The sequence below is a fragment of the Halichoerus grypus genome, chromosome 4 (genome assembly GCF_964656455.1).
Source record: "Halichoerus grypus chromosome 4, mHalGry1.hap1.1, whole genome shotgun sequence".
NCBI classification, from domain to species: Eukaryota; Metazoa; Chordata; class Mammalia; order Carnivora; family Phocidae; genus Halichoerus; species Halichoerus grypus.
The window spans coordinates 30,025,326-30,039,941 of NC_135715.1; the positions used below are offsets into that span (position 1 = coordinate 30,025,326).

The following is a 14,616-nucleotide window of genomic DNA, read 5'->3' on the forward strand; positions in this document are numbered from 1 at the left end:
TAGACAGGTTGGTAGCAGGGAAACAAAAACGTACTTTTAAATAGGCAAATATGGGAGCACCTGAGTGGCTCAGTCACTTCAGCCTCTGGCTCTTGGTTTTGGCTCAGGTCATAATCTCATAGGTCGTAAGATCCAGCCCCGGGTCCGGCTGCATGCTCAGTGCAGAGTCTGCTTGGGATTCCATCCCTCTGCCCATCGCCCTACTTGCTTGTATGCTCTCTTCCCTCAAACAAATAAATAAATCTTTTTAAAAATAAATAGGCAAATATTGAAGAATGTTGTTTTTATACATGCCTAACTACTTTACCTTTTTTGTCAAACTTCAAAGATATTCCTAATGGTAATTTGATCAATGAACTAATAAAATATCCATTATTTGGGCTAATCAAAACTCAGTAAAGAAGTTCAAATAAAGTTTTGAAGTTCACTGTCATCTCTGCATTTGATTTAGCCTATGGTATCATTTGAACTAATTGTTATCTGTTTTTTTATATTCTGGATTAGGAATGTTTTGAGTCATTGTTAAGTATTCTTCACTGGAGCTGGACCACCTTAGTCTTAGGAGTTGAAGAACTTAGAGGATTAAAAGGATTCCAGTTCACAGCTACACTTCTAGATCTAGAGAGACTGCGCTTTGTGGGTACCTGTTGTCTGAGGTTATTGCGTGTCTATACCTGTGAAATTTACCCAGTATCAGGTATGAAGCATGTTTTTAAATTACTTTAGGGAGAAAATATTTGACACATCGGGAAGGTCTGTATAGGGATAACCAGGAGTTTAAGATCCCCAGCTGCCTTTAATCTTCTCCTAAAATGAGGGAAGAAAGTCGGCTTGCCGTATTTATTTTTTATTATTTATTAAGCTTGCCTTATTATTTATTTACTTACAAAGAATAAAACAGATTACGTGTTGATAACAAAAATTCATGTTAAGCTAAGAAAATACTCTAATAATGTATTATTTTAAACGGATTCGGTCAAATAGAAATTTTTTGAACAACTCATTTGGACTTAAATGCTGAAACCAATGTTCCTGTTGTTTTTTTTTGTTTGTTTGTTTTTTGCCCTACTTAGATTTTTAAAAGAAATTATTTTGGACCACATTTAACTCTAAATTGTTTTATTTCTTGGTTATGAGTACTTGCAATCTTTAGCTGTACAGGAAATTACTTGAATTATATTGAATATCTCCATGCATATTTATTATTCTATTTAATTAGCAATCTGCTTTGTTCCCTCAAAGCTACAGGAAAAGCAGTTGTGGAAGAAACTAGCAAATTAGCAGAATGTATTGGAAAAACCAGAACTTTGTTAAGAAAAATTTTATCAGAAGGTGTTGACCACTGCATGGTGAAGTTGGATAATGATCCTCAAGGATATCTCAGTCAACCCTTGAGTCTCCTAGAAGCTGTCCTTCAGGAGTGTCATAATACCTTCACTGCCTGTTTTCATTCTTTCTACCCAACTCCTGCCTTACAGTGGGCTTGCCTGTGTGATCTGCTGAATTGTTTGGATCAGGTAATTTAAGTTTGTAAAATGTGGGTTGAAAAATGATATATTACTTAATACTCTTCAAGAAAATAAAGTGCTGTTGCCTCAATCTTTCTAACTTTTATAAAAGGTAAATTAGGACATTGGCTTGGTATGTGTGACTTACATAATCCAAGTTGAAGGACTTGTTTTTTTTTCTGTGCTTTATCATTCTTAGTTATAAAATTGGCAGGCACATTGCACAGCTGCTGATTTGCTCTTTGAATCTGTGAGTGAGTGTGCACATGTAAGGGAACAAGAACAATCGTTGAGTGTGGGTGTAAGAGCAAGGATAGCGCTAGAAGGGCAGCTTCTGCCACCCACATATCTTCAGAACGGTCAGGAGAGAGAGCTATGAGTGAACTTGCTTGCTAATAACATTCATTCATGAGGAAACTGCAAGCCTCATAAATGTGTATGCTCCAAATCACAGTTTCAAAATACTTGAGGCAAAAAACTGACAGAATTAAAGGGAAAAATAGATGAATTCACAATGATACTTGGAGATTTCAGTGCTCCTCTTTCAGTAATTAACAGAACAAGTAGACCAGAAAATCATTAGAGAAATAGAAGATCTGAACAGTGCTATCAACCACGTTGGTTTTATTGATATTTATAAAACAGAAAGTGCAAGTGCAGAATACATGTTATTTCCATGTATACATATCATGTTCACAAAGATAGATCATATGCTAGGCCATAAAACAAGTCTTAGTAAATTTCAAAAGATTAAAATTAAAGAGTTTCAGACCACAATAGAACTAAACCAATGGCAAAATATATTGAGAAAGGCACTAAATACGTGGAAAATAGACAACACTTACAAGTAACCAGTGAATCAAAGTAGAAATCGAAAGGAAATTGGAAACTATTTCATACTAAAAGATAAAAGTATAACATCAGAATTTGTGAGGTGTAGCTAAAGCATTAAATGATAATACTAGCAAAGAAGAAAGGTTTAAAATCAGTGATCTAAGTTTCTACCTAAAGAAGTCAGAAAGAATTAGCAAACCAAAGTAAGAAGAAAGTAATCAAGATGAAGGAAATAATAAAGATAAGAGCAGAAACGAGTAAAGTAAAAATAGAGAAAATTGACAAAGTTGAAAGTTGGTTCTTTGAAATGAAAACCAAATTAATAAACTCCTAGCAAGTCTGATTGAGAGACAAGAGATAAAGAAAAAACACAAAATACCATGATCAGGAATGAAACAGGGAATATCACTGTAGATCCAGCAAACTGATAAGGGAATATTATGAACAACTTTATATTAGTAAGTTGTAACTTTATTTTATTTATTTTATTTTTTTTAAAGATTTTATTTATTTATTTGACAGAGAGAGATAGCGAGAGCAGGAACACAAGCAGGGGGAGTGGGAGAGGGAGAAGCAGGCTTCCTGCCGAGCAGGGAGCCCGATGTGGGACTCGATCCCAGGACCCTGGGATCATGACCTGAGCCGAAGGCAGACGCTTAACGACTGAGCCACCCAGGCGCCCCAGTAAGTTGTAACTTTAGATAAAGTAGACAAATACCTTGAAAAATACAGCTTAACCAAAACTGACACAATAAGAAATAGAAAAATCTGAACTGCCTTATATCCATTAAAAAATTGAATTTATTATCAAAGACTTTCCCACAAAGAAGAGTCCATACCCAGATAATTGTCATTGCTGAATTATATTAAACTTACAAGAAAGAAATGATACCAGTCTTTTACAAACTCTTTTAGAAAATATAGGAGACAATATTTCCCACTAATTTAGTCAAGTTAGCCTTATCCTGATACCAAAACCTGACTAAGATATTAGAAGAAAAAATTAGTACAGACAAACATTACTCAAATATAGATAACAAAAGCTCTTAACAATATTATCAAATCAAATCCAGCAATATAAAAAATACATCACACACAGTAGGGTTTTTCTTAGAAATGCAAGATTAGTGTAACTTTCAAAAATCAATGTAATTCACCATATTAACTGAATAAATAGAGAAAACTGTATAATCCTCTCAATAGGTGATGAAAAAGGATTTGACAAAATTAGCACTTATTCAGTGATGAAAACTTCTCATCAAACTAGGATTTAAGGAAACTTCTTCAATCTAGGATTATAAAGGATATCTACAGAAGAATTTACAGTTAATATCATACTTAATGGTGAAATATTGAATACTGCCCTAAGTTCAGGAACAAGGCACGAGGTAACTGTTCTCACCACTTCTATTTAACATTGTAGTGGAAGTTCTAGCGCCTTCTCCCCTAAGAAAGTTCACTGTCATCACCACGGTATCCTAGCCTATTTGAAAGATAGTCCAGTGATGACATCTGGGTAGGCAACTTTGTTTTTATTTTGTTACTACTATTTTTTAAGCAATTTCCATACTGAATTTATTCTTAGTATTAAAAAAACTATTTCATTGTGACAAGAACACTTAACATGAGAGCTACCTCTTAATACACTTTGAGCATATAATATGATATTGTTAACTACGGGTATGATGTTGTATAGGAGATCACTAGCGCTTACTCATCTTTCATAACTGAAACTTTATACCCGTTTAACACAACTCCCCACTTCCCCCTTCTCCCAACCATTCTATTCTCTGCTTCTGTGAGTTTGACTATTTTAGATACTTCATATAAGTGGAATCGTGCAGTATTTTGTCTGTCTCTGACTGGCTTATTTCACTCATTATAGTGTCCTCCAGGTTCATCCATGTTCTATAGCAGAATAGTATATTTTACCAGTCGGTTTCCTGGGACAAGATTATTGCCTGGATTAGTGCACAACTTACTCTGTCGACCTGTGCAGTCTCATATGGTTGTTTTCTTTGCCACTGAACAGGTTACAGGCAGGCTAACTTTAACAAATGTTGGTTTAACAGATAGGATGTTGCATTTAGCCTGAATTTGTAACACAGATGTTTGCTGAACTAAGTAGTGTGTACGCAGTTTTTGTGAATTAGTATATCCTGTCTTGGTAAGTTTTTAATATTTTGTTAAAAAATCTGGGGAGCCTGCGTGGCTCAGTTGGTTAAGCATCTGCCTTCAGCTCAGGTCATGATCTCAGGGTCTTGGGCTCCCTGCTCAGTAGAACGTCTACTTCTCCCTTTTCTTCCTCTCCTACCCCTGCTCCCACTCCTGCTCTCTCTCTCTCAAATAAATAAATAAAATTTGAAAAGAATTTACAAGTATGCTACTTATTTTTCTGAATAAACTATATAATGTGATGACATAATTTTGTGACCTTAAGCAGAATGTTTATTATAGTAGCTATTCATTATGCTACATTACCATTAGTGAAATGTTATAGTAGCACCGAATTACAATTTAAATCATTTGTTATTGGAAGAAAGCGGTTTCAGTGCTTGTTTTACTGGACATGGATATATACTGATTGGGGCCTTTTTGATGTCATTCTTTCAGCGTCGTGCTAAAGAGGACTATGATTCTGAGGATATATTAAAGTCATTGATTGGAGAATAGGAGGCTGCTTTTTCTTGACCATATTTAGTAATTTTTCCATCTTCATTGGGTAGTAACTTGAACAGTTGTGTTTAAAAGTATTGATATAATTAAATCCCATAACACGACAATTAAAATGAATCCTAGAAAATTTTGGAATAATTTAAAAAGTTGTTTACCTTTTGTATACCCAAAAATGTGGATTATATTGATGCCGTATTTCTTTGGTGGGTGCATATTTCTCTTTTTAACAGGATATCCAAGAAGCCAACTTCAAGACCTCCAGTAGCCGACTGCTGGCAGCTGTTATGTCGGCTCTGTGCCACACTTCCGTTAAGCTGACTTCCATCTTCCCTATTGCATACGACGGAGAAGTACTACTACGATCACTTGTCAAACAAGTTAGCACGGAGAATGACTCAACACTAGTTCATCGGTTTCCCCTTTTGGTAGCACATATGGAAAAACTCAGCCAGGTAGGTCTTTTTCTTAAATATCTTTTATACTGAAGCAATAAAACCACAAATGAGGGCATATTTAAGTTGGTGCTTATTCTTCTATATTGGCATTTACCAAATAAGTATGTGTTTCACAAGAAGAGCAAAAATTCAGGGGGAAAAATTTTCTTATGTTTACCTATAAATCTGCAATTTTTTTTCTCTAATTCTTAAATTCTGAATGAAACCTAACCTATAAAAAAAAAAATGTGAGGGTTATGCAATGAATTCCCATGTATTTGTTATTTGCCAAACCATTTGAAAGTTGCAGATACTATAAGCAAACTTTTAGATTCTAATATTTTAGATTGCCAAGATAGAATTCGAGGGAAATAAATAAATTTTTGAAACATTTTTTCTATAACATTTTGGTATATTAAAATAAACATTCTAAAACAGTTATAGTAGGAACCATTTCTGGTTTATTAGAAAGCACTATAGAGAAAAATTAAATACACAAGAAAACCATATGTAATATTACCAAGTTGATGAGAAGTAATCTTTAAAATGAAAGCCAAGAAAAGCAGTAGAATATAGAATAGTATCCTAATGTACAGTAGCAATTTTCTGTTGACTGAAGCAACAGAAAAACTATGAGAAAATTGTAAGTGACATATAGAATGAAGGACAATAGCAGAATGGGAAAGAAAACTTACAGTTAATATAATACCTTTGTAGAATTACAGTAGAAATAATAAGAGTAAATACAAGAGGGACTTTAGAGAGCAAGCCAGCATGGGAAAAATTTCAGCCTTACTAGAAACTAAATGTGAATGAATTGAAGTACTGATTTATTTGTAAAAAATTAGGAAAAATGATTTTTTTTTCCTTATTAAGTCCTACTCTGGTGAGACTATGAGGAAACCTACTAAACTTTTGGATGGTTTCTGGCATTATGTAATTAGTCTAAGTAATCTTTTTCTTTCAGCAAGTTTATTGTGTACCTACTATTTACTGGGATTGTAATTAGGTACTAGTTGAGACAGGAGTAAAAAAGATAAACCAGCTCTTGAATTGGCGGGGCAGGGTGTGTCTATAAACTGGAAGATATTCTTACAAGATAAATTGCCAATTCAGTATTAGGTGTGATGAGTATTTGCAAAGGAAATTACCCAAGGGAATAATTGAAAGACTAAAGCTTTATGTGTATTTTATTAAAAGGAAAAATGGAAAACCTTAATTAGACCTTTTTATGTTCATCACTAGGTGAAATAGTTTAATTTGGATATATCAGTGTGATAAAAAAGGGCTTGGCCTTTAAAAATAGCTATATTTACATTTAATATCAAGGGTGATGTTGGGGCGCCTGGGTGGCTCAGTCAGTTAAGCGTCTGCCTTCTGCTTAGGTCATGATCTCAGGGTCCTGGGATTGAGCCCCATGTTGGGCTCCCTGCTCAGTAAGGAGTCTACTTCTCTCTCTGCCCCTCCTCCCCTCCCCCAACCCTGCTCGTGCTTTCTCTCTCTCTCAAATAAGTAAAATCTTAAAAAAAAAAAAAAGGGTGATGTTTTTACATTTTTAAATTAGAAAATCAGAAACCAAAGTATATATACTTTATGACTATGGTATACTATGATGACTGTGTAAACTATGTATGCAAAAGGCATATGTATTTTTCTATTACGTATGTAGTACGTATTTTGAAAGAATACTGAGAAATGAAAATAATGCTTAGGTGATAAAGTTATGGATAATTCTCTTTTTCTTTTAGAATTCACTTTAGTGTTACAATCTTTCCTTAAAAGTATAGTAAAATTTAAAAATATTTAAAAGTTTTCAGAACCACACACATTTGGTAATTATTAATAATTGTATATTTGTATGTCTTTGTTAATATTCTATGAAGATAGTACATATCCTTCTATCCTTTTCTTAATAGATATTGCAGGATTCTACCATTTGGGTATAGCGTAATTTAGTTAATGTTTTCCCTCTACATATATATACATATTTAGCTTATTCCCAATATTTTAGTATTTTAATCATGCTACTAAAAGTATCATTGACTACATTTTTATGCATATTCATGGTGATCTTTCCAGAGTAAATCATCAGGAGTGGAAAAATTCTTAAGTAAAAGGAAAACACCTCAAGACTTTACTACAAATTGTCAAAATGCCCTCCAGAAAGCTAGTGATCAGCTTGCATTCCCCACCACTAGTGACTGAATTCCTTTCTCTAAAATTTAAGTGGCTAGTGATGTGCATATATGTATATGTATATTTTTTTGATTCTTCAACTAAAACGTTGACACTATTAACTCCATTTTAAGATTATATGGGAAGCTTCTTGTATTAATCTTGTTAGTTACTAATTAGAAACTAAGTGGGTATAACTAGATAAATACACTTCACCCATCCCCCTAATAAAGCCCTTCCAAGATTATTGATTATGGAGTACAATTGGGGATTGAGTTTCATCCAAAGCTGATTTTCTGAGAAGTTCCAAAAAGTAAAGTTTCTGGAGAATCAAAGTGATGTAAAGGATAGAAGAATTATAATTTTAACAAAATCAGGAATTGATTATTTTAAAGCCAGGAAAGCTAATTACATAAGAAGCTGATGTGTTATGGTAGTTTTATTCAAATGATAATAGAAATAATTTAAAGATGGAAGATTATCTCTAAGTGACTTTTGTTCAGCCTAAGATTGTACATTAAGAAAGATGTATAATAATGCTTATGATGATTTTAACTGAAAAGTTACTTAATTTTCTGTCATGGGTTGAATGTATACTCCATTTACATATTTGATTTGTCTTGGGAAGGCTGACTTAACTTCCTTGAGATTTTATGACTTTATGAAATCTGTTGAATTTGTTACATATGCTGTATGTCATAATGCAGTATGGAATGTTAGTATTGTGGAAGAACTTACCTATTCAGGGGGCAACCAGGTGATTTTGATAACTGAATCATAGCATATAATTCCCCTGATTTTACAAAAGTTGAGGCACTATGAAGAAACTGGAACTAAATCCCAGGTTGTTTGATTAACTAGTCTACAGTAAAATTGAAAGGGTCATTGCTCACAATTGGCCCCCTCACAAAACCAGATATGTTTTGCTCCCTGTCCATAGCGGGCTAAAAGATATCAGGGATGGTAAAAAAAAGATAAATAGTGTTCATGCTGGATATCAATTAAATTAATCATCTTTTCCCTTTATTTTTGGAAAAAAAATATTTTCCCCCTTAGTCTTTAATGGGACTTTATAATTTCTTGAAATTTTTCCATTGGTAGGGGTTGGAATTTCTTAGGAAATCAAGTACAGTAGAAAATGTAAAACTGCATAGGAGTATTTATAGTAAAATTCCATGTTTTTATTACATTTTATTAGGAAATAGATTTGTACAGACTATTTCTCAGTTGCTTTACCTCGTGTTCGCTTTGGCAGCACATATACTCAGTTGCTTTACCTCTAAATATACCAGAAATAATTATCTTAGATTGGAATCTTGTCCTATAAAAAAAGCTTTTTAGATAGGAGTGTTTTTCTGTCATATGTGATTGTTATTGAGAAGTTAAATAAGAGAATAAGTGAAAGTGACTCAAAGCTAATAAAAAACATCTTGTAAAGATGTACTTTTATGATACACAGAATAATTGAAAAAAGAACTTCTAAGTGAAAAGTAAATTCAGTGGTTCCACACACAACTGGATGGATTTATAGACACAGAGTCAAGCGTGAATATTAAGGGTGTAGGAAAATAAAGCAGTAGTATCCTGGAACTTTTTTCTTTTTTCATGTATCTTAGAGTGAAGAGAATATCTCAGGTATGACAAGCTTCCGTGAAGTTCTGGAGAAAATGCTGGTTATTGTTGTGCTCCCAGTCAGGAATAGCCTGAGGAGAGAAAATGAGCTCTTCTCCTCCCACCTGGTTTCCAACACCTGTGGATTGCTGGCCAGTATTGTCAGTGAACTGACAGCATCAGCCCTGGGATCTGAGGTAGTGTTATATTTTGAGACTGGATAACAAGCACATGTTTAAACTTTCCACAGTTTCTTTTTTCATATATTTTGGCTTTGTAGAAACTAATTTTAATCCCATTTGTATTGTTTTTCTTTAAAAGAAAACAAAACCTTCAAGCTAAATTGTTTGGTTTTCCCTTCCTTATACCTCTTCTTTGCTCTTGCTTGCTCCCCCCCTCTCTCTCACATTTACCCAGGATGTCACAGTAATACAAACTGTATGTTTTCCTCTCATATGCTCCATAGTACAACCTCACTGCCATGTCCCAATGGAAGCAAAAATCGTTCACATTGCTGGGTAATGAGTCATAGAAATGGGGCTGCTAATAGTGAACACATGGTATGGAGAAGGTAAAGAGGTTTAAACCTTAGTTCTGCGCACTTGACTGACACTGGACAAAGAACGTATGTAAAATGGGCATTCAGTACACTCACATTGTTGTACAGCCATGACCACAAAATTTTTAAAGGATCAAATATTACTGTGTTTGAGAAAACTACTTCAAAAGGGCTTTACATTTTGTAAAGTAACATTATTTTTAACCATTTCACTGCCCTGCTCACTCTGTTGTACAATTTATATAAACGTTTTGACTGAATTTAGTGAAGTTTTCTAATTTTTTTCCCAAAAAAGCAGACAGAAGATTGGTTTTGAAAATCATGTCGTAATGTGAAATACCTTATATCACTCAAATGAATGTTTAATAGCTAGCATATATTCAGTTGCCTGCCAGATAACATCTTTTCTCTTTTCTCTCTTTTACTTTTATAATTCCTAGCCCTTGCTTTTTCTTACTTACAGATTTATTTTAGGATCTATGCTGAATTAATCTATCCAGGCTATACTCATTTCTGATTCATAGTGACAGTTTAGCCTTTAGGATTTCTGAATGATTACATGTACCTGCACATATTTTAGTATTTCACCCTGGGAAGCATTTCCTTCATTTCTTTGTTAGCTTTGACTTTGGCACAGGAGGTCACTGAACCCTTGTCAGAAAATTTTAATTTAGTTCGTTTTGGGTTTTTTTTGTTTTTTGTGTTTTTTTCACTTAGTCATCAGCCTCTAATATACTTCCCTTCTGTACCAGATCCTGGAAGAGAAGGTCTGTGATGCATAGCTCCCCCTCAGAAGGTTACTATCTAGTTTTCCCTTGTGAACTTAACTTTTTTTTTTTTAATGAAAAAGAATGCCCCAAATTGCAGGTGCCTAATATACAAACTTGGAAGTTTCCAAAGGTCCTTGCTTAGACATCCATATTTCTTTCTTTCCCAGAGCAGTTTGAAATTCTTGCTAGAATCATAAACTTCAGTTTTTTTCCTCTTATACGTCTTCCAAATTTCTGCAGTCACCTTAGATCAAAAGCTGGCTCTGTAATGAAAAAGAGCAGTTTCAAGCCAAAATAAGTTTACTGATCCTCTCTAACAAGTCTGTAATTAGTGAGGTTGTACTTGTATATATATATTCAAATATTGAATGCCAAGTTATAACATACATTAGTGGTATTCAAACTTAAGACATAGAACATTTTCTGCAAATGAAGTCTTCAAAACTCACAGATGAGAGGGGGGATAGTCTGACTGACGGAGGGAAACTTGAGTCCACCTCTTTCTGGATTACCCATCTCTGCGGAATTCCTAGAGCTCTGTGTCACATGGTTTGAAAACTGCTGGTCCATAGAATGTTAGTGAAATTTTGGTATCTCTTTTCAAAGTGAGTGATATAATTCATTCATATGTTATGACTGTAATAACTTACTGGTATATAGTTCTGACATTATAAATTAAGTGAAATGTATAGTTTCCTATGACTAAGAAGAAAATACTGTCAAGTGATACTGATTTGTAAATTTAGAATGACAAAATCTGGTTTTATTGCTGGGTAATCTCTATAGAATGTACGTTTAGGAGGGTTTACAGCCAATTGGTAAATGTAGGTTATCTTTTTGAACTTCTTGGAAATTTGGGGATTTTGTTAAAGGTATATTAACACTCAGGTACAGACTACTGATGTGTAATTGTGCTTTTGTTTGTTCCTAGGTTGATGGACTTAATTCTCTCCACTCTGTTAAGGCCAGTGCTAACCGATTCACAAAAACAAGTCAAGGAAGAAGTTGGAACACTGGGAATGGGTCCCCTGATGCAATCTGTTTTTCAGTAGACAAACCTGGAATAGTTGTGGTTGGTTTTTCTGTCTATGGAGGAGGTGGAATTCATGAATACGAATTAGAGGTATTGGTTGATGATGTAAGTACCTCTCTTCCAGTGTTCATCTTGCTGTGTGGGTTACCATTATCATAGTAAGACTGCCTAAATCTTTGAGGGGTTAGCTGATTAGTCTTTGGTCATGGCAGACATGAAAGAAAATGAGAGTGATTCTGCATGATTGCTTGTGTGCCATTCTGGATCACTTCTGCCTCATATTTTTTGCACTTCCAGGGGAGATGTTAAATGAAAAGACTAGAAATTATATAGCTAAGCTCCTGATGATAACTTCTGTATAATTTTTTTTGCTATTATAGTTTTTTAAGAAACAAGAATAATATTCAGATCGATACTATTATCTGTATCAGTGATTAAAGCAATTTTGTCATAGAGTGTTAATGGATGATTCTTAGTAAAGATAGTATTGATTGATTGATTAAGCTCTATCTTGCTCTATTCTCTAAATTATTTAAAGAACCCGAGTTTTCACAAAGGTTTATTAAAATGGGACAAAGTTACCGCGAAATCATTTCATAATAAATAGAAATCTTTCCGTATCATGGTTCTTTTTAGTAATTAATTTAAATTATTTCCCTACTTCATTAGGTTCTATAATTAGAGTTGCACTCTCCTAATGAAGAAGTGGGAATCATTTTAAAACATCAGATGAGAAAATCCCATTTATATGATTTAGGTTCTAGAGTCCTCAGGAAATCTGATAAAAGTGAATAGTTCAGCATACCAGAAATTTTTTCTTCAATATGTATAGGGGAATGCTAATGGATAATTTTATATGCAAGAAAATAAACTGCTTAAAAACAATAAAACAAAATTAAGAATATGGTGGGTTTTGTCTTATTTTAATTAGAGTGAACATGCAGGAGATTCGACTCATTCTCATAGATGGACATCTCTAGAATTAGTCAAAGGAACCTATACAACAGATGATTCACCCAGTGATATAGCTGAAATCAGACTTGACAAAGTTGTTCCTTTAAAGGTAATTTCAGTTATGTTTCTTTTGTAAATAAGAGGTATTATTATGTAGCTTACTTAAAAAGTAATGAAAAGTATTACCTTTAAGTGGTGCTTTAAACGTTTATAGAGTCACTACTATACTCCTGATACTGTACTGTATTATATTCTGTTTTTGCAAAAGATCTCTTAAAATCTGGTATAGCAGAAAGTATTGTTAGGTTTTGGAGTCAGACAGAAGTAGCTTCAGGTGCCTGTTCTTCCACAAAGTAGCTCTAAGACATTGGACATCATTATTTAGCTACTCTGGGACTTACCTGTAGGTTGGGAAGGATAGTATCTACATTGTAGTGTTGTTCAGAGGAAATTAAATGATGGCATAAAGTACTTGGCTCCATGCCTAACACAGTATAGAAGCTTAGTAAATATGAGTTCCTGTCTTTCCTTCTCTCATTGTGCCAAAACTCACTTTTTAAAAAAATGGGCTTGGGGCACCTCGTTGGCTCAGTCGGTTAAGTGTCTGCCTTCGGCTCAGGTCATGATCCCAGGGTCCTGGGATCGAGTTCCGCATCGGGCTCCCTGCTCAGCGGGGAGCCTGCTTCTCCCTCTCCATCTGCCTGTCACTCTGCCTACTTGTGCTCTCCCTTCTGTCAAATAAATAAATAAAATCTTAAAAAAAAAAAAGTGAGCTTAATAGAGTATTAACTATTAAAGTTACTTTATATAAAAGTTATTTATTCATATAACTTTATTGTCTAGCAGTAAATAACAAATTAGCAAAACAGAAATTTTACTTAACCTTAATTACAAATGGAGTAATTCTGAATTCAACTGTATATTATTATTTTTACTATAGAGCAGAATTTTGGATAAGGTAAGTTCATCAGAGACATTATCAAAGAGAGTTCAGGTACCAAAAAACAAAAAATCTTCACTATGAAGTTTATATCATAGATCATAAGGCACCAATGTCTGTGTCTCATGTTTTCTATGCACAGTGCATCTTATTTGGGACAACTTTTGCTTATGAATATTTTTCCCATTTCTGTCTACCTAACCATTTCTGACTTTGAGTGTCTCTTAAAAAGATACAGTAGACTCACCATTATTTTTTCCCACATTTGAAATTATTTCAAAATTTAAACCCATCAAAGAAAAATATTAGATTATGTTATTTTAAATCTTTTGTTGTGGTTAATACTCTACATTGTGGTTAAGAGCAGGAACTATCGTCAGACTATCTATATTCAAATACTAGTTCCATCACGTATTAGCTGTGTGACTTTGAGTGAGTTACTTAACTTCTCTGTGCCTCAGATTCCTCATCTGTAAAATAGGAATAGTAATGGTACTTAACCTCATGAGGTCATTTTAAGGATCAACCTGATTAAAGCACATGAAGTACTTAGTATAGTTCTTTTAAAATAATAAACATCAGTAAGTGTTACTTATCTTCCTTTTTGACATTAAAAATGCGTTTAACCAAATCATCTATAAATATGACAAAGAAATTCAGTTTATTTGCCCAGTTTTTTAATTTCCTCTGTACATTATAAACATGTTTTACATCTTGATTGTGAAGGAAAATGTTAAATATGCTGTGCGCTTGAGGAACTATGGAAGCCGTACAGCCAATGGAGATGGAGGAATGACCACAGTTCAGTGCCCTGATGGTGTGACATTCACATTCAGCACATGCAGCTTGAGTAGTAATGGCACAAACCAAACCAGAGGACAGATTCCACAGATACTCTACTACAGGTAAATGTGTGTATAGAGGTAAGGAGACTGTTGTAAAGTGACAGGAGCCATACAGTTTATTACCAAGGTAAAAAATGCTAATAAATGCATAGTTATAATTCTAGTGTAACTGCCTTGCACATACTTGTGCTAATCCATGTAAAAAGATCTCATTTCAATATATAAATTCAGTGTTTATTGTAAAGGTGAATGCTTTAAAATGTTTTTGTCATTATTT

General features: G+C 33.9%; 1 protein-coding gene across 16 annotated transcripts in view; it reads left to right on the plus strand.

The window, feature by feature from the left end:
• Positions 1-14,616, plus strand: part of MYCBP2 (MYC binding protein 2) — a 272,286-nt gene that overhangs the window by 136,193 nt on the left and 121,477 nt on the right. For all 16 annotated transcript variants that reach the window (XM_078070219.1, XM_078070220.1, XM_078070224.1 and 13 more), the window contains 7 exons: positions 505-697; positions 1,243-1,517; positions 5,249-5,470; positions 9,244-9,435; positions 11,499-11,705; positions 12,532-12,663; positions 14,221-14,399. In XM_078070219.1, the coding sequence (XP_077926345.1) occupies positions 505-697; positions 1,243-1,517; positions 5,249-5,470; positions 9,244-9,435; positions 11,499-11,705; positions 12,532-12,663; positions 14,221-14,399 (1,400 nt within the window). The remainder of the gene's footprint in view (positions 1-504; positions 698-1,242; positions 1,518-5,248; positions 5,471-9,243; positions 9,436-11,498; positions 11,706-12,531; positions 12,664-14,220; positions 14,400-14,616) is intronic.